At 42.2% G+C, this 21,421-nt stretch overlaps 1 protein-coding gene across 1 annotated transcript in view; it reads right to left on the reverse strand.

Annotated features, from left to right (window-relative positions):
• The window catches only part of LOC117331284 (protein piccolo-like), a 103,070-nt gene extending 82,296 nt beyond the window's left edge, over positions 1 to 20,774 (reverse strand). The window contains 1 exon segment of the mRNA XM_033889895.1: positions 19,872 to 20,774. Within this exon segment, the coding sequence (XP_033745786.1) occupies positions 19,872 to 20,323 (452 nt within the window). The 5' untranslated portion in view covers positions 20,324 to 20,774.
• Positions 20,775 to 21,421: the final 647 nt, after the last annotated feature.

Here is a 21,421-nt window from a genome sequence, read left to right on the forward strand (position 1 = left end):
GTAGTTAACAGTCCATGAGGCGAGTACTGACCACGGAAGTCATTGGTGTTTTTATATTTGAGAGTCCATATGATGTCCGGATTTTAGTTCCATTACACGTACAATTGTATGCTTTACCGTGACCTTTATAGATTAGATTACTAACACGTCTTTATATAAACAGTCGCTTATCCAGGTAAACACGACCCGCCTGTATATCCAAAGTGGTGCCCTATGATTTACTGTCCTGTTGCACGGACGGTTCTGGACTGTATCATTACACAGGAAACTGCTTCAGGGGAAAACGTTTTATAACTACATCCCGAACAGGATCAATGGAGTCTGTCAGCTTAAAACGGGATCAATATAATTACAGTTTCTCTTTTGAACGTAATCTAATTCGGCTTATACCGGGAGACTTAAGATATGTCTGAAGGGAATGGATGAACATCAATCCTAGTGTTAAAGTATGATGCGCCCCTGACATCGCTGGACAACACTCTTCAGGCCTTAATAGTAGCATTGGCCAAACCGGTATTTACCATGATCGCCTGAAGAATAGTCTTGACTTTAAAACAAAAACAACATTTTAAGCAGTTTTTAAAAGGCGGAAATTTGCATTTAGGAAAAGGTAGTACAGAAAAACTAGAAAACCGGAAATGCATACCAGCCTGACAAAATCAAAACGTCATGCATTGATTTTATTTGCGATCAGATAAAGTTCAGGAAAGCACTACTCAGCTTGAGGAGATGTTTAGCACTACTCTGTTTGATGATCACGTGATCACTACTCTGTCTGATGATCACGTGAGCACTACTCTGTTTGATGATCACGTTAACACTACTCTGTTTGATGATCACGTGACCACTACCCTGTCTGATGATCACGTGACCACTACCCTGTTTGATGATCACGTGACCACTACTCTGTCTAATGATCACGTGACCACTACTCTGTTTGATGATCACGTGAGCACTACTCTGTTTGATGATCACGTGAGCACTACTGTTTGATGATCACGTGAGCACTACTCTGTTTGATGATCACGTGAGCACTACTCTGTTTGATGATCACGTGAGCACTACTCTGATTGATGATCAATTGACCACTACTCTGTTAAATGATCACGTTGACACTTCTCTATTTAATGATCACGTTGACACTTCTCTGTTTGGTGATCACGTTAACACTACTCTGTTTGGTGATCACGTTAACACTTCTCTGTTTAATGATCACGTGATCACTACTCTGTTTAATTATCACGTTAGCACTACTCTGTTTAATTTGATGATCACGTTGACACTTCTCTGTTTGGTGATCACTACTCTGTTTGATGATCACGTTGACACTACTCTGTTTGATGATCACGTGATCACTACTCTGTTTAATGATCACGTGATCACTACTCTGTTTAATGATCACGTTGACACTACTCTGTTTAATGATCACGTGATCACTACTCTGTTTAATGATCACGTGATCACTACTCTGTTTAATTTGATGATCACGTTAACACTTCTCTGTTTAATGATCACGTGATCACTACTCTGTTTAATTTGATGATCACGTTAGCAAACAAGACGATTTCCACGTGTAATATGTTTATTTAACACGAACTTATACTGGAAAAAGCAGTGTCAGTACAATAAAAGTGTTCCTATTGTCTATATAACAATAAAGGCGCTTCTATTGTCTATATAACAATGTAAAATCGATTCCCGTGTATATCACACTGACAGTGTGAATTATTAATCAAGAATATAATTGATTATAAAAACAAAAACGAGTATTGAATCCACAGAACCAGCATTATTGCGCTTTAATGAAACTTTAATGAAGCTATTAAATTGAGTTGCTGCATTGCGTAGTGTGATAAAGTACAGTATTAATAAGGCAATAAATATCTCGGGTTATCGCTCTCGTTGATGTATAGTGTATAAATCATTGTGCTGCACAGAAATTGTCTGTTACATCATACGCCAGTTCGTAGTAGAATTATCATGTTATAGAAGTCACGGACAGGGGCCGTATTCGGGATCAATCAATTACAGTATTGTAACAAAACGCGTGTAAAACAAATTGCATAATATAAAACACCAACCTGTATTAAGAGCAAACACTATCCCTATTACCGTACTACTGGAGTCTGCGCTCAGGGTCTAGAATAACGACCATACTTGTGCGCTCAGGAACGACACAGACATTTGATCGGAGTCTGTGCACTCATGAACAACAAAAACGTTTTGGAGTCTGCGCCCAGGATACGGGTATTCTCTCTTGCCGTACTACTGCGTTGAGGAACAATACTGCTGAGATGAGAAATATATGACAAGCGATGCAGCATAAATTGATGTGTATGTATTTATGCAGTGCATTTTGTTGAGTAAGACATCACATTTGGTATTTGCTAAATTGTTCGTCATATAAGCGGTATGCCCGATAGGAAAAGTTAACAGTAAAGCTGTGACATCATCCTACAAACATGTAGAAAGTAGTATGGCCCCAACAAAATAACATCAGTACTGGTACCCAGACAGAGGATGGCCTCATCTGTACTGGTACCAAGACTAAGGATGCCCTCATATGTACTGGTACCCAGATTAAGGATGCCCCCATCTGTACTGGTACCCAGACTAAGGATGCCCTCATATGTACTGGTACCCAGACTAAGGATGGCCTCATCTGTACTGGTACCCAGACTAAGGATGGCCTCATCTGTACTGGTACCCAGACTGAGGATGCCCTCATCTGTACTGGTACCCAGACTGAGGATGCCCTCATCTGTACTGGTACCCAGACTGAGGATGCCCTCATCTGTACTGGTACCCAGACTGAGGATGGCCTCATATGTACTGGTACCCAGACTAAGGATGGCCTCATCTGTACTGGTACCCAGACTGAGGATGGCCTCATCTGTACTGGTACCCAGACTGAGGATGGTCTCATCTGTACTGGTACCAAGACTGAGGATGGTCTCATATGTACTGGTACTAAGACTGAGGATGGCCTCATATGTACTGGTACCCAGACTAAGGATGCCCTCATCTGTACTGGTACCCAGACTGAGGATGGTCTCATCTGTACTGGTACCCAGACTGAGGATGGTCTCATCTGTACTGGTACTAAGACTGAGGATGGTCTCATATGTACTGGTACCCAGACTGAGGATGGTCTCATCTGTACTGGTACCCAGACTGAGGATGGTCTCATCTGTACTGGTACCCAGACTGAGGATGGTCTCATATGTACTGGTACCCAGACTAAGGATGCCCTCATCTGTACTGGTACCCAGACTGAGGATGGTCTCATCTGTACTGGTACCCAGACTGAGGATGGCCTCATCTGTACTGGTACCCAGACTGAGGATGGTCTCATCTGTACTGGTACTAAGACTGAGGATGGCCTCATATGTACTGGTACCCAGACTAAGGATGCCCTCATCTGTACTGGAAACCCAGACTAAGGATGCCCTCATCTGTACTGGTACCCAGACAGAGGATGCCCTCATATGTACTGGTACCCAGACTGAGGATGCCCTCATCTGTACTGGAAACCCAGACTAAGGATGCCCTCATCTGTACTGGTACCCTGACTAAGGATGCCCCCATCTGTACTGGTACCAAGACTGATGCCCTCATCTGTACTGGTACCAAGACTGAGGATGCCCTCATCTGTACTGGTACCAAGACTGAGGATGCCCTCATCTGTACTGGTACCCAGACAGAGGATGCCCTCATCTGTACTGGTACCCAGACTAAGGATGCCCTCATCTGTACTGGTACCCTACAGGATGCCCTCATCTGTACTGGTACCCATACAGGATGCCCTCATATGTACTGGTACCCAGACTGAGGATGGCCTCATATGTACTGGTACCCAGACTGAGGATGCCCTCATCTGTACTGGTACCAAGACTGAGGATGCCCTCATTTGTACTGGTACCCAGACTGTGGATGACCTCATCTGTACTGGTACCCAGACTGAGGATGCCCTCATCTGTACTGGTACCCAGACTGAGGATGCCCTCATCTGTACTGGTACCCAGACTGAGGATGCCCTCATCTGTACTGGTACCAAGACTGAGTATGCCCTCATATGTACTGGTACCAAGACTGAGGATGCCCTCATCTGTACTGGTACCCAGACTGAGGATGCGCTCATCTGTACTGGTACCCAGACTGAGGATGCCCTCATCTGTACTGGTACCCAGACTAAGGATGCCCTCATCTGTACTGGTACCAAGACTGAGGATGCCCTCATCTGTACTGGTACCCAGACTGAGGATGCCCTCATCTGTACTGGTACCCAGACTGAGGATGCCCTCATCTGTACTGGTACCAAGACTGAGTATGCCCTCATATGTACTGGTACCAAGACTGAGTATGCCCTCATCTGTACTGGTACCCAGACTGAGGATGCCCTCATCTGTACTGGTACTCAGACTAAGGATGCCCTCAGCTGAACTGGTACTCAGACTAAGGATGCCCTCAGCTGAACTGGTACTCAGACTAAGGATGCCCTCATCTGTACTGGTACCCAGACAGAGGATGGCCTCATTTGTACTGGTACTCAGACTAAGGATGGCCTCATCTGTACTGGTACCCAGACTAAGGATGGCCTCATCTGTACTGGTACCAAGACTGATGCCCTCATCTGTACTGGTACCAAGACTGAGGATGCCCTCATCTGTACTGGTACCCAGACTAAGGATGGCCTCATCAGTACTGGTACCCAGACACAGGATGGCCTCATCTGTACTGGAAACCCAGACTAAGGATGCCCTCATCTGTACTGGTACCCAGACAGAGGATGCCCTCATATGTACTGGTACCCAGACTGAGGATGCCCTCATCTGTACTGGAAACCCAGACTAAGGATGCCCTCATCTGTACTGGTACCCTGACTAAGGATGCCCCCATCTGTACTGGTACCAAGACTGATGCCCTCATCTGTACTGGTACCAAGACTGAGGATGCCCTCATCTGTACTGGTACCAAGACTGAGGATGCCCTCATCTGTACTGGTACCCAGACAGAGGATGCCCTCATCTGTACTGGTACCCAGACTAAGGATGGCCTCATCTGTACTGGTACCCTACAGGATGCCCTCATCTGTACTGGTACCCATACAGGATGCCCTCATATGTACTGGTACCCAGACTGAGGATGGCCTCATATGTACTGGTACCCAGACTGAGGATGCCCTCATCTGTACTGGTACCAAGACTGAGGATGCCCTCATTTGTACTGGTACCCAGACTGTGGATGACCTCATCTGTACTGGTACCCAGACTGAGGATGCCCTCATCTGTACTGGTACCCAGACTGAGGATGCCCTCATCTGTACTGGTACCCAGACTGAGGATGCCCTCATCTGTACTGGTACCAAGACTGAGTATGCCCTCATATGTACTGGTACCAAGACTGAGGATGCCCTCATCTGTACTGGTACCCAGACTGAGGATGCGCTCATCTGTACTGGTACCCAGACTGAGGATGCCCTCATCTGTACTGGTACCCAGACTGAGGATGCCCTCATCTGTACTGGTACCAAGACTGAGTATGCCCTCATATGTACTGGTACCAAGACTGAGTATGCCCTCATCTGTACTGGTACCCAGACTGAGGATGCCCTCATCTGTACTGGTACTCAGACTAAGGATGCCCTCAGCTGAACTGGTACTCAGACTAAGGATGCCCTCAGCTGAACTGGTACTCAGACTAAGGATGCCCTCATCTGTACTGGTACCCAGACAGAGGATGGTCTCATTTGTACTGGTACTCAGACTAAGGATGGCCTCATCTGTACTGGTACCCAGACTAAGGATGGCCTCATCTGTACTGGTACTCAGACTGAGGATGCCCTCATCTGTACTGGTACTCAGACTAAGGATGCCCTCAGCTGAACTGGTACTCAGACTAAGGATGCCCTCATCTGTACTGGTACCCAGACAGAGGATGGCCTCATCTGTACTGGTACTCAGACTAAGAATGGCCTCATCTGTACTGGTACCCAGACTAAGGATGGCCTCATCTGTACTGGTACCCAGACTAAGGATGGCCTCATCTGTACTGGTACTCAGACTAAGGATGCCCTCATCAGTACTGGTACCCAGACAGAGGATTCCCTCATCTGTACTGGTACCCAGACTGAGGATGGCCTCATCTGTACTGGTACCAAGACTGAGGATGCCCTCATCTGTACTGGTACCCAGACAGAGGATGCCCTCATCTGTACTGGTACCCAGACTGAGGATGCCCTCATCTCTACTGGTACCCAGACTGAGGATGCCCTCATCTGTACTGGTACCCAACTGAGGATGGCCTCATCTGTACTGGTACCCAGACTGAGGATGCACTCATCTGTACTGGTACCCAGACTGAGGATGCCCTCATCTGTACTGGTACCCAGACAGAGGATGCCCTCAGTTGAACTGGTACCCAGACAGAGGATGCCCTCATCTGTACTGGTACTCAGACAGAGGATGCCCTCAACTGTACTGGTACTCAGACAGAGGATGCCCTCATTTGTACTGGTACCCAGACTGAGGATGCCCTCATCTGTACTGGTACTCAGACAGAGGATGCCCTCATCTGTACTGGTACTCAGACTGAGGATGCCCTCATCTGTACTGGTACCCAGACTGAGGATGCCCTCAGCTGAACTGGTACTCAGACTTAGGATGCCCTCAGGAGCAACACATTTAAAGTCTGTTCTGTCAAGCGGAGTGAAACCGTCCACGGGAACAATGAATTAAGTACCGCCCGGTAAAACAGATTTACACCCTCGTCGGAAACTACAGCAATTTAATTGTCATCTTGGGAAGGTTCAGTACAGTTTGGATACATCATTCTGCTATAAATGACATTCTAAGGAGTTACACTATAAATTATAACATGTTATAACTACATAGTGAAGAACAAGTTACACCATATCTTCACAGCAGTACAGGATAGGAATTATAACACCCTGTCAGATAATTAAGTGGAATTTCAATTTCTGCATTATGCATAAATAAGCATTTAGCCTAAAAAGCATTTGAAGTTCGGAGATATCCGAGTCGATGTGAGGAATGTCTCCTGCGTCATGTAACCGTTCGCTTTCTTCTCTCCGCTATCGATTTAGGAGAATGGCTGATAGATTGTGTTGTTTACATCACGGGGCTCGCTCTGTTCTCGCATTTTGTCGACGTCACGTCCTTCTCCTCCTTCCGCCATTCTTCTCATCCACCGTCCTCCCCCTCCCCCCGCCCTTCTCCTCCTTCCGTCATTCTTCTCATCCACCGTCCTCCCCCCTCCCCGTCCTTCTCCTCCTTCCGCCATTCTTCTCGTCTGCCGTCCTCTTTCCCTCCTTGTTGCCTCTGACTATCGATTTGTAATTAAGAGTTTTTCAATGACACTATTCTGTTACGCGCCAGATATTTTTATGGGAACTGCTTTCAATTTCTCTGCCCAATGAGACGTTTGTCTTCATTACCGTGGTACCGGAATTGTACATAACTACGGAGAGAGAGAGCCGAAAGCCACAGAAGCCAGACCATATGTTTTACACAGCTGACGTTTTGTCTGCAGCTCGATGTTTTCCAAGCTTGTCACTCTACTGTAACGGTTACACAATCAGTCCATGCGCTGTAATGCGACGCTGAAATCCCCAAAAGGCACTATTGGCGCGCGCTTAACTGCACCGAGATATCTGCTGTGTAGTGGTTACGCCGAGTCGATACATGTAACCCTAGTCTTTGCTGTTAAGCAATGAGTCTGGATCCTTTTCCTAGAACCCTTTACGTGCAGTTGTTAAAAGGACCCTTCTATATTACTTTTCCCCTAGAATAATGCTGTTTTTAACACGCTTTTTTACTTAAATTTACGTTTTAAGTTCTGGCGATGGAACACATTCAGCGATTCGGTACAGATCAGTAGTATTTGGAGACCAGTTTACTCTCCCGACAAACAAACATATACTGTTCTATGGCGAGAATCGATAGCCCATTATGTAGCTAAAGGTAACGATCTCCGTATTTGATTGGAGTTCGTTTCTCGTCAATGATTGATGGGCAGCCTGCTGATTCCGACATTATAACAGTTAATGATACCGATACCACGACCGTATCCCGTAAAACACAGAGTAGAGTTCCTCTAGTGTCATACACTGTACTTATATAGGAAATAGTTCCTCTAGTGTCAAACGGGGAAAATAGTTCCTCTAATGTCATACTCTGGGAAATAGTTCCTCTGGTGTCAAAAACGGGATCCAGTAAATAGTTCATCTAGTGTCATACACGGGATCCAGTAAATAGTTCTCTAGTGTCATACACGGGGTCCAGTAAATAGTTTCTCTAGTGTCATACACGGGGTCCAGTAAATAGTTCCTCTAGTGTCATACACGGGGTCCAGTAAATAGTTCATCTAAGGTCATACACGGGATCCAGTAAATAGTTTCTCTAGTGTCATACACGGGGTTCAGTAAATAGTTCTCTAGTGCCATACACGGGGTCCAGTAAATAGTTCCTCTAGTGCCATACACGGGGTCCAGTAAATAGTTACTCTAGTGTCATACACGGGATCCAGTAAATAGTTATTCTAGTGTCATACACGGGGGCCAGTAAATAATTCCTCCAGTGTCATACACGGGGTCCAGTAAATAGTTCCTCTAGTGTCATACACGGGGTCCAGTAAATACACGGGGTCCAGTAAATAGTTCCTCTAGTGTCATAGACGGGGTCCAGTACATAGTTCTCTAGTGTCATGCACGGGGTCCAGTACATAGTTCCTCTAGTGTCATTATACGGGGTCCAGTAAATAGTTCTCTAGTGTCATACACGGGGTCCAGTAAATAGTTCCTCTAGTGTCATACACGGGGTCCAGTAAATAGTTCCTCTAGTGTCATACACGGGGTCCAGTATATAGTTCTCTTATGTCATACACGGGGTTCAGTAATAGTTCCTCTAGTGTCATACACGGGGTCCAGTAAAAAGTTCCTCTAGTGTCATACACGGGTCCAGTAAATAGTTCCTCTAGTGTCATACACGGGGTCCAGTAAATAGTTCCTCTAGTGTCGTACACGGGGTCCAGTAAATAGTTCCTCTAGTGTCATACACGGGGTCCAGTAAATAGTTCTCTAGTGTCATACACGGGGTCCAGGAAATAGTCCTCTAGTGTCATACACGGGTCCAGTAAATAGTTCCTCTAGTGTCATACACGGGGTCAAGGAAATAGTTCCTCTAGTGTCATACACGGGGTCCAGTAAATAGTTCCTCTAGTGTCATACACGGGGTCCAGTAAATAGTTCCTCTAGAGTCATACACGGGGTCCAGTAAATAGTTCCTCTAGTGTCATACACGGGGTCCAGTAAATAGTTCTCTAGTGTCATACACGGGGTCCAGTAAATAGTTCCTCTAGTGTCATACACGGGGTCCAGTAAATAGTTCCTCTAGTGTCATACACGGGGTCCAGTAAATAGTTCTCTAGTGTCATACACGGGGTCCAGTAAATAGTTCTCTAGTGTCATACACGGGATCCAGTAAATAGTTCCTCTAGTGTCGTACACGGGGTCCAGTAAATAGTTCTCTAGTGTCATACACGGGGTCCACTACATAGTTCCTCTAATGTCATAAACGGGGGCCAGTAAATAATTCCTCCAGTGTCATACACGGGGTCCAGTAAATAGTTCCTCTAGTGTCATACACGGGGTCCAGTAAATACACGGGGTCCAGTAAATAGTTCCTCTAGTGTCATACACGGGGTCCAGTACATAGTTCCTCTAGTGTCATTATACGGGGTCCAGTAAATAGTTCTCTAGTGTCATACACGGGGTCCAGTAAATAGTTCCTCTAGTGTCATACACGGGGTCCAGTAAATAGTTCCTCTAGTGTCATACACGGGGTCCAGTATATAGTTCTCTAATGTCATACACGGGGTTCAGTAATAGTTCCTCTAGTGTCATACACGGGGTCCAGTAAAAAGTTCCTCTAGTGTCATACACGGGTCCAGTAAATAGTTCCTCTAGTGTCATACACGGGGTCCAGTAAATAGTTCCTCTAGTGTCGTACACGGGGTCCAGTAAATAGTTCCTCTAGTGTCATACACGGGGTCCAGTAAATAGTTCTCTAGTGTCATACACGGGGTCCAGGAAATAGTCCTCTAGTGTCATACACGGGTCCAGTAAATAGTTCCTCTAGTGTCATACACGGGGTCAAGGAAATAGTTCCTCTAGTGTCATACACGGGGTCCAGTAAATAGTTCCTCTAGTGTCATACACGGGGTCCAGTAAATAGTTCCTCTAGAGTCATACACGGGGTCCAGTAAATAGTTCCTCTAGTGTCATACACGGGGTCCAGTAAATAGTTCTCTAGTGTCATACACGGGGTCCAGTAAATAGTTCTCTAGTGTCATACACGGGGTCCAGTAAATAGTTCCTCTAGTGTCATACACGGGGTCCAGTAAATAGTTCCTCTAGTGTCATACACGGGGTCCAGTAAATAGTTCCTCTAGTGTCATACACGGGGTCCAGTAAATAGTTATCTAGTGTCATACACGGGGGCCAGTAAATAGTTCCTCTAGTGTCATACACGGGATCCAGTAAATAGTTCCTCTAGTGTCATACACGGGGTCCAGTAAATAGTTCCTCTAGTGTCATACACGGGGTCCAGTAAATAGTTCCTCTAGTGTCATACACGGGGTCCAGTAAATAGTTCCTCTAGTGTCATACACGGGGTCCAGTAAATAGTTCCTCTAGTGTCATACACGGGATCCAGTAAATAGTTCCTCTAGTGTCATACACGGGGTCCAGTAAATAGTTCCTCTAGTGTCATACACGGGGTCCAGTAAATAGTTCCTCTAGTGTCATACACGGGATCCAGTACATAGTTATCTAGTGTCATACACGGGATCCAATAAATAGTTCCTCTAGTGTCATACACGGGATCCAGTAAATAGTTCCTCTGGTGTCATACACGGGGTCCAGTAAATAGTTCCTCTAGTGTCATACACGGGGTCCAGTAAATAGTTCCTCTAGTGTCATACACGGGGTCCAGTAAATAGTTCCTCTAGTGTCATACACGGGGTCCAGTAAATAGTTCCTCTAGTGTCATACACGGGGTCCAGTAAATAGTTCCTCTATTGTCATACACGGGGTCCAGTAAATAGTTCCTCTAGTGTCATACACGGGGTCCAGTAAATAGTTCCTCTAGTGTCATACACGGGGGCCAGTAAATAGTTCCTCTAGTGTCATACACGGGATCCAGTAAATAGTTCATCTAGTGTCATACACGGGGTCCAGTAAATAGTTCCTCTAGTGTCATACACGGGGTCTAGTAAATAGTTCCTCTAGTGTCGTACACGGGGTCCAGTAAATAGTTCCTCTAGTGTCATACACGGGATCACATAAATAGTTCCTCTAGTGTCATACACGGGGTCCAGTAAATAGTTCATCTAGTGTAATACACGGGATCCAGTAAATAGTTCCTCTAGTGTCATACACGGGGTCCAGTAAATAGTTCTCTAGTGTCATACACGGGGTCCAGTAAATAGTTCCTCTAGTGTCATACACGGGGTCCAGTAAATAGTTCCTCTAGTGTCATACACGGGGTCCAGTAAATAGTTCCTCTAGTGTCATACACGGGGTCCAGTAAATAGTTCCTCTAGTGTCATACACGGGGTCCAGTAAATATTTCCTCTAGTGTCATACACGGGGTCCAGTAAATAGTTCCTCTAATGTCATACACGGGGTCCAGTAAATAGTTCCTCTAGTGTCATACACGGGGTCCAGTAAATAGTTCCTCTAGTGTTATACATGGGGTCCAGTAAATAGTTCCTCTAGTGTCATACACGGGGTCCAGTAAATAGTTCTCTAGCGTCATACACGGGGTCCAGTAAATAGTTCTCTAGTGTCACACACGGGGTCCAGTAAATAGTTCCTCTAGTGTCATACACGGGGTCCAGTAAATAGTTCCTCTAGTGTCATACACGGGGTCCAGTAAATAGTTCCTCTAGTGTCATACACGGGGTCCAGTAAATAGTTCCTCTAGTGTCATACACGGGGTCCAGTAAATAGTTCCTCTAATGTCATACACGTGGTCCAGTAAATAGTTCCTCTAGTGTCATACACGGGATCACATAAATAGTTCCTCTAGTGCCATACACGGCTACTACCCAGTGTCATGCATACAGTATGATCTGGTAAAATTGTGTTTAGATACAATGTTAGGCAATATAGATATTCCTTTACACGGGATTTGGTGAATAAAGATACATGTAGTACATGTAGCAAAACGGGATCTTTAGATCTTTAATTTACTGTATCATTGTAAGACAGGATTCGGTAAGTTTTACAAGACAAGACCTAACCAGACAGATAGAGACACTGAAACTTTTATTCTTGAATCTCATATAGCTGATGTTGTAAGTAGATCTACATAACACCATCACCTTGTCTTTAAACAGTCTACCACTTCCACTGCTTCGTGATAAACAAATTCACTAGAGATAGAGTGAGGTTAGTTTATTGAGATGGAGCCATGTCGCTTTTGACCTTACGTTGACCTATAACTAATTCAGTACAATAGTGATCCCTAGGAAACTAAACAATGACTGCACGGAGACTAGTTAGACAGGTACATGGTTAATTAATCAGTTTGTAATTAACCTACTCACTGAAGTACAAACACATCTATTAGGAACAGGTGACATCGCTCGTAGTACGCGTATTATCAATATTTACCGCCTTCCCGAGAGATTTACTGTAGGCAGTGCCTATATATGGTGCCCCAGACGATACAAAATAGGACTTTTTATTTTTTCGGCATAGCCGTCTAATTTTCTTTTGGCCCCGGATATGACGCGACAGGTGGCGTTACAGGTCAAGATGAAGTACACGTATGTGATTGGTCAATGTAGCGGTAGATGCAAAATGAAGATATGCAGTTAAAAACGAAACAAAGATAAGATTGAATGCAAGCTGAATAAGTAGGATGTATCTTTTCAAATGACATATTAATAAGATTATATTCCTGATTCAAATGCAGTCTTATTATCACCAAAAATGATACAATTTTGTTATCCGTGCTGAATCGCATTAGTTCGTTGATTTATTTCACCAGCAGTTTTACATAACTACCAGCATTAAAACTATGCCGTTTATCTTTTTTAAAGATATTTATTGTTTGTTTTTGTTTTTGTTTTTTTTTTGTTTTTTGTTTTTGTTTTTTTTATAATTCGTATTCTTGGCCCTTATTCAATGTACCATCTACAAAATGCCGATAACATTTGCTAACTTGGTATCTACAACGTTTTTTTTCACCTTTTTTTTTTGTTTTTTGTTTTTGTTTTGTTTTTCTTTTTTCTTTTTCTTTTTGTTTATTTCAACGAGGCATGATACATACATACCTTTTTTTATCAGTTTAGAAAGCATATTTGTTTAGTTGAATCCTCTCACAAAATATGCGAAATGCTCAACAACGGTCTATCTGCTCAGAAAAATACCCGTTTTAGAATCCGATTACGAGATGTATAAACTTCACAGTTCAATATCTACCATACATATTCACATATTTATCATATTCAACACCGCAAAAATATTCCTGTGTTATTGTACACAATTGATCTTCATACCGATTCGCCAAACATAAGTACATGGTCTGTAAGCTGAAGTCATTGTGTTGAGATAATGATGTTGTAGAGGCCATCTGTCCTTGATTACATAGCGATTCACACATCACCATCCATATACGGGCATGACTTCCCAACACGTGACAGACCTCGTGGTGAGATGACATCACCATAGTAAACCAGATTGTTGACCACGTTTGGGCGAGGGTTCGGGAGTAAGGACATCCACGATTTAGATCAGTTTAATTATTCAACAGGTGGTGATCATGATAGTACGGGATAATCAATACGGATTATCAATGTGACACTAAGCGAATGTGTCATATAAACACGTGACGTCATGTTGATGATAACTACATAAACCATCAACACGTGACGTCATGTTGATGATAACTACATACATAAATCATCAACACGTGACGTCATGTTGATAACTACATACATATAAACCATCAACACGTGACGTCATGTTGATAACTACATACATATAAATCATCAACACGTGACGTCATGTTAATGATAACTACATACATATAAACCATCAACACGTGACGTCATGTTGATGATAACTACAAACATATAAACCATCAACACGTGACGTCATGATGATGATAATTATATACATATAAACCATCAACACGTGACGTCATGTTGATAACTACATACATATAAACCATCAACACGTGACGTCATGTTGATAAGTACATACATATAAATCATCAACACGTGATGTCACGTTGATGATAACTACAATTTGTACATACATTTAGTTTGGTTTTATTTTTGTTTAACGTCCTATTAACCACCAGTGTCATTTAAGGACGTGCCAGGTTTTGGAGGTGTAGGAAAGCCGGAGTACCCGGATATTTCGAACTCGCATATAAACCATTAGCACGTGACATCATGTTGATAACTACATACATATAAACCATCAACATGTGACGTCATGTTGATGATAACTACATACATATAAACCATCAACAAGTGACGTCATGTTGATAACTACATACATATAAACCATCAACATGTGACGTCATGTTGATTACTACATACATATAAACCATCAACATGTGACGTCATGTTGATAACTGTATACATATAAACCATCAACATGTGACGTCATGTTGATAACTGTATACATAAAAACCATCAACATGTGACGTCATGTTGATGATAACTACATACATATAAACCATCAACACGTAACGTCATGTATAATACATATGTCTTTTAATGTATCATACTTATCGATTATCCATTACATCACAGATATTCACCTGGTATCTTTAATGATAAGTTACCGGATATATCCCAGGGAAACATTAACAGTAAGTGGGGTAGTAACATTAACAGTTAGTGGGGTAGTAACATTAACAGTTAGTGGGGTAGTAACATAACAGTTAGTGGGGTAGTAACATTAACAGTTAGTGGGTAGTAACATTAACAGTAAGTGGGGTAGTAACATTAACAGTTAGTGGGGTAGTAACATTAACAGTCACTGGGGTAGTAACATTAACAGTTACTGGGGTAGTAACATTAACAGTTACTGGGGTAGTAACATTAACAGTTACTGGGGTAGTAACATTAACAGTTACTGGGGTAGTAACATAAACAGTTAGTGGGGTAGTAACATTAACAGTTAGTGGGTAGTAACATTAACAGTAAGTGGGGTAGTAACATTAACAGTTAGTGGGGTAGTAACATTAACAGTCACTGGGGTAGTAACATTAACAGTTACTGGGGTAGTAACATTAACAGTTACTGGGGTAGTAACATTAACAGTTAGTGGGGTAGTAACATTAACAGTAACTGGGGTAGTAACATTAACTGTTACTGGGGTAGTAACATTAACAGTTAGTGGGGTAGTAACATTAACAGTCACTGGGGTAGTAACATTAACAGTTACTGGGGTAGTAACATTAACAGTTACTGGGGTAGTAACATTAACAGTTACTGGGGTAGTAACATTAACAGTCACTGGGGTAGTAACATTAACAGTTACTGGGGTAGTAACATTAACAGTTACTGGGGTAGTAACATTAACAGTTACTGGGGTAGTAACATTAACAGTTACTGGGGTAGTAACATTAACAGTTACTGGGGTAGTAACATTAACAGTTTACTGGGGTAGTAACATTAACAGTTACTGGGGTAGTAACATTAACAGTTACTGGGGTAGTAACATTAACAGTTACTGGGGTAGTAACATTAACAGTTACTGGGGTAGTAACATTAACAGTAACTGGGGTAGTAACATTAACAGTTACTGGGGTAGTAACATTAACAGTTACTGGGGTAGTAACATTAACAGTTACTGGGGTAGTAACATTAACAGTTACTGGGGTAGTAACATTAACAGTTACTGGGGTAGTAACATTAACAGTTACTGGGGTAGTAACATTAACAGTTACTGGGGTAGTAACATTAACAGTTACTGGGGTAGTAACATTAACAGTACTGGGGTAGTAACATTAACAGTTACTGGGGTAGTAACATTAACAGTTACTGGGGTAGTAACATTAACAGTTACTGGGGTAGTAACATTAACAGTTACTGGGGTAGTAACATTAACAGTTACGTGGGTAGTAACATTAACAGTTACTGGGGTAGTAACATTAACAGTTACTGGGTAGTAACATTAACAGTTACTGGGGTAGTAACATTAACAGTACTGGGGTAGTAACATTAACAGTTACTGGGGTAATAACATTAACAGTTACTGGGGTAGTAACATTAACAGTTGTTGGGGTAGTAACATTAACAGTTAGTGGGGTAGTAACTTTAACAGTTAGTGGGGTAGTTACATTAACAGTTACGTGGGTGGTATCATTAACAGTTAGTGGGGAAGTAACATTAACAGTTACTGGGGTAGTAACATTAACAGTTAGTGGGGTAGTAACATTAACAGTTAGTGGGGTAGTTACATTAACAGTTACTGGGGTGGTATCATTAACAGTTAGTGGGGAAGTAACATCAACAGTTACTGGGGTAGTAACATTAACAGTTAGTGGGGTAGTTACATTAACAGTTACTGAGGTAGTAACATTAAACAGTTAGTGGGGTAGTAACATTAACAGTTACTGGGGTAGTAACATTAACAGTAGAGTGGGGTAGTAACATTAACAGTTACTGGGGGGTAGTAACATTAACAGTTAGAGGGGGTAGTAACATTAACAGTTACTGGGGTAGTAACATTACAGTTAGTGGGGGTAGTAACATTAACAGTTACTGGGGGTAGTAACATTAACAGTTACTGGGGTAGTAACATTAACAGTAAGTGGGGTAGTAACATTAACAGTTACTGGGGTGAGTAGCATTAACAGTTACTGGGGTAGGTAACATTATACAGTAAGTGGGGTTAGTAAACATTAACAGTTACTGGGTAGTAACATTAACAGTTACTGGGTAGTAACATCAACAGTTACTGGGGTAAGTAACATTAACAGTTACTGGGGTAGTAACATTAACAATTTAGTGTGGTAGTAAACATTAACAGTTACTGGGTAGTAACATTAACAGTTACTGGGGTAGAACATGAACAATTAGTGTGGTAGTAACATTAACAGTTACTGGGGTAGTAACATTAACAGTTACGTGGGGTAGTAACAGTAACAGTTACTTGGGTAGTAACATTAACAGTTACTGGGGTAGTAACATTAACAGTTACTGGGGTAGTAACATTAACAGTTACTGGGGTAGTAACATTAACAGTTACTGGTGTAGTAACATTAACAGTTACTGGGGTAGTAACATTAACAGTTACTGGGGTAGTAACATTAACAGTTACTGGGGTAGTAACATTAACAGTTAGTGGGGTAGTAACATTAACAGTTACTGGGGTAGTAACATTAACAGTTACTGGGGTAGTAACATTAACAGTTACTGGGGTAGTAACATTACAGTTACTGGGGTAGTAACATTAACAGTTACTGGGTAGTAACATTAACACTTACGTGGGGTAGTAACATTAACAGTTACTGGGGTAGTAACATTACAGTTAGTGGGTAGTAACATTAGACATTAGTGGGGTATTAACATTAACAGTTACTGGGTAGTAACATTAACAGTTAGTGGGGTAGTAACATTAACAGTTACTGGGGTAGTAACATTAACAGTTACTGGGGTAGTTAACATACAGTTACTGGGGTAGTAATTAACAGTTACTGGGGTAGTAACATTAACAGTTACTGGGGTAGTAACATTAACAGTTAGTGGGTAGTAACATTAACAGTTACTGGGGTAGTAACATGAACAGTTAGTGGGGGTAGTAACATTAACAGTTACTGGGGTAGTAACATTAACAGTTAACTGGGGTAGTAACATTAACAGTAATGGGGTAGTACATTAACAGTACTGGGTGAGTAACATTAACAGTTACTGGGGTAGTACATTAACAGTACTGGGGTAAGTAACATTACAGTTACTGGGGTAGTAACATTAACAGTTACTGGGGTAGTAACATAGAACAGTTACTGGGGTAGTAACATTAACAGTTACTGGGTAGTAACATTAGACAGTTAATGGGGTATAATATAGACAGTTAGTGGGGTAGTAACATTAACATTAGCTGGGGTAGTAACATTAACAGTACTAATGGGGTAGTAACATGATAGACAGTTACGTGGGTAGTAACATTAAAAGTTAGCTGGGGGTTAAAAGTAACATTAACCAGTTACGTGGGGTAGTAACATTAAACAGTCTGACTTGGGGTAAGTAACATTAAACAGTTAGCTGGGGTAGTTAAGCATTAACAGTTACTTGGGGTAAGTAACATTAACAGTAGTGGGAGTAAACATTAACAGTTAGCTGGGTAGTAGCATTAAACAGTTAGCTGGGTAGTAACATTAACAGTTCCTGGGGTAGTAACATTAACAAGTTACTTGGGTAGTAACATTAACAGTTAGATGGGGTAAGTAAACATTAACAGTGTACTGGGGTAGTAACATTAACAGTTACTAGGGGTAAGTAAACATTAACAGTTAAGGGGTAGTAACATTAACAGTTACTGGGTAGTAACATTAACAGTTACTGGGGTAGATAACATTAACAGTTACTGGGGGTAGTAACTTAACATTAACTGGGGTAGTTAAGCAGTTAACAGTACTAGGGTGTATTAACATGACAGTTAGTGGGGTAGTAGCATTAACAGTAACTCGGGTAGTAACATTAACAGTTAGTGGGGTAGTAACATTAACAGTTACTGGGGTAGTACCATTAACAGTTACTGGTGTAGTAACATTAACAGTTACTGGGGTAGTAACATTAACAGTTACTGGGGTAGTAACATTAACAGTAACTCGGGTAGTAACATTAACAGTTAGTGGGGTAGTAACATTAACAGTCACTGGGGTAGTAACATTAACAGTTACTGGGGTAGTAACATTAACAGTTACTGGGGTAGTAACATTAACAGTTAGTGGGGTAGTAACATTAACAGTTACTGGGGTAGTAACATTAACAGTTACTGGGGTAGTAACATTAACAGTAACTGGGGTAGTAACATTAACAGTTACTGGGGTAGTAACATTAACAGTTACTGGGGTAGTAACATTAACAGTTACTGGGGTAGTAACATTAACAGTTACTGGGGTAGTAACATTAACAGTTACTGGGGAAGTAACATTAACAGTTAGTGGGGTAGTAACATAAACAGTTAGTGGGGTAGTAACATAAACAGTTACTGGGGTAGTAACATTAACAGTTACTGGGGTAGTAACATTAACAGTTACTGGGGTAGTAACATTAACAGTTACTGGGGTAGTAACATTAACAGTTACTGGGGTAGTAACATTAACAGTTACTGGGGTAGTAACATTAACAGTTACTGGGTAGTAACATTAACAGTTAGTGGGGTAGTAACATTAACAGTTACTGGGGTAGTAACATAAACAGTTACTGGGGTAGTAACATTAACAGTTACTGGGGTAGTAACATTAACAGTAACTGGGGTAGTAACATAAACAGTTAGTGGGGTAGTAACATTAACAGTTACTGGGGTAGTAACATTAACAGTAACTGGGGTAGTAACATTAACAGTAACTGGGGTAGTAACATAGACAATTACTGGGGGACGAGATAGACAATTACTGGGGGACGACATAGACAGTCACTGGGTGACGACATAGACAGTCACTGGGGGAGGACATAGACAGTAGTTACTGGGGAATAAGCATAAAAATACTACCTAAATATAAATAGCTACAAGACTAATACATAAGAAAACTGATTGCATTAAACAAAGAATGATATGTAAAGCTACTGATAAAACTATATGAATAAAAGATTACCTGATCCGTTTCTGCTCCTCCTCCTGAAGCTCTTTGGCCCGACCAATCACAGAACGGATTTGTTTGATTTCATCCTCGGACAGGTGCGCCAGGTCAGGCTCAGGTGGGTCCGTTGGGGTAGGAAGGCGTGTTGACGACACGGACGAACGACGCTTTGATCCGAACGACTGCACAGACTGCCATTCGGAAGTGGGTGTAGTACAATCGGAGGGGATACTGCTAGACTCATTACCCATAGTACTACTTGCCGTCATGGATATGACATCGAATAAAGTATTTAACGGACATAATATGAAACACAGCAAACCTAACAATACTCTCCGGTAAGTGACCAAGGAAAGGTAGCACACATGTCGGTGCCATAACTCGAGCGCGAAGTAGAGAATCCCCCGTAGGTTGGGAACAACACATCCAGTGGTAGCATTAGGGGCCACACGCGGGAATCCGAGCATTGATTAATACTAAGGATTATTTCGTAACGAAGGAAACACATCCAAACCCAAGAAAGACATCGTTTCTAGTCATTGTCTCCAAATCGTAGAACGTGAATCAGATAGACACAAATTGGAACCATTAGATCATAAGCCTCAATTGTGATCGAGTAGACTCATCCAGTAGCGTATACACACAAACCAATGGAATTCTACATCTTCACTACACAAGGCGTGTGAATGTCATATCAATAATTAATCCGCCGGAGTAAGATCGGGCTACAGACGACATTTGCCGATTGTGGGGACTATCCTTCCCGCGCTCCGGCAATCTCTACACTCCGTGGACACGGCTCCAACCGAGGAAACCCAGAGCGAAGCAGCATGGTGGAAACGCCAGCATCGGTCGAAAACCACTGTGTGTATATATTGTCTTTCCAAGTCTGCGCTGCGGCTTGCAAAATATTCAATACATCAGTGGCCGTCAAACTCGTCCTGTATCGATTTGCTAACCCGTGTATTTCAAAGACCAACTTTCACGTAGATTTGCTGCCGCCGAGGCTTCCTTCCTTCACGCATGCGTATATGACATGTACATTATACGGTAATGCTAAGAGATTTTAGTCAATAAAAGCTAAAAGCAATAAACTAACAGAAACGCGTAGTAATAAGGTGTATGATTAGCGGAAACCCCTAAACTAGCGTTGTCTGTACATGTTGTTTGTTCCTGTAGTGTGGACTCTGTGTCTGTGTTAATTAATCGACAGTCATGTCACTTTGGCTTCATACAGAGAAATATACTCTTAAGTCATGTGACAATAGATATTGTATGATCGTTACAACAATAGTCTTCATCTATGGATCAAGCCTTTACAAATAACAACCTAATGTGTTTTCAGTTTTCCAGTATTGGTGGTAGGAACTGAGTGCTGGAGAAATACCAGTATTGTTATATGGGTATTACTACCTGTATTAGTATGTAGGTATGACTACCTGTATTGATGTGTGGGTGACTACCTGTTTTAGTATGTAGGTATGACTACCTGTATTATTGTGTGGGTATGACTACCTGTATTATAGTGTGGGTATGACTACCTGTATTAGTATGTAGGTATGACT

Source organism: Pecten maximus, chromosome 7, assembly GCF_902652985.1.
Source record: "Pecten maximus chromosome 7, xPecMax1.1, whole genome shotgun sequence".
Classification (NCBI taxonomy): domain Eukaryota; kingdom Metazoa; phylum Mollusca; class Bivalvia; order Pectinida; family Pectinidae; genus Pecten; species Pecten maximus.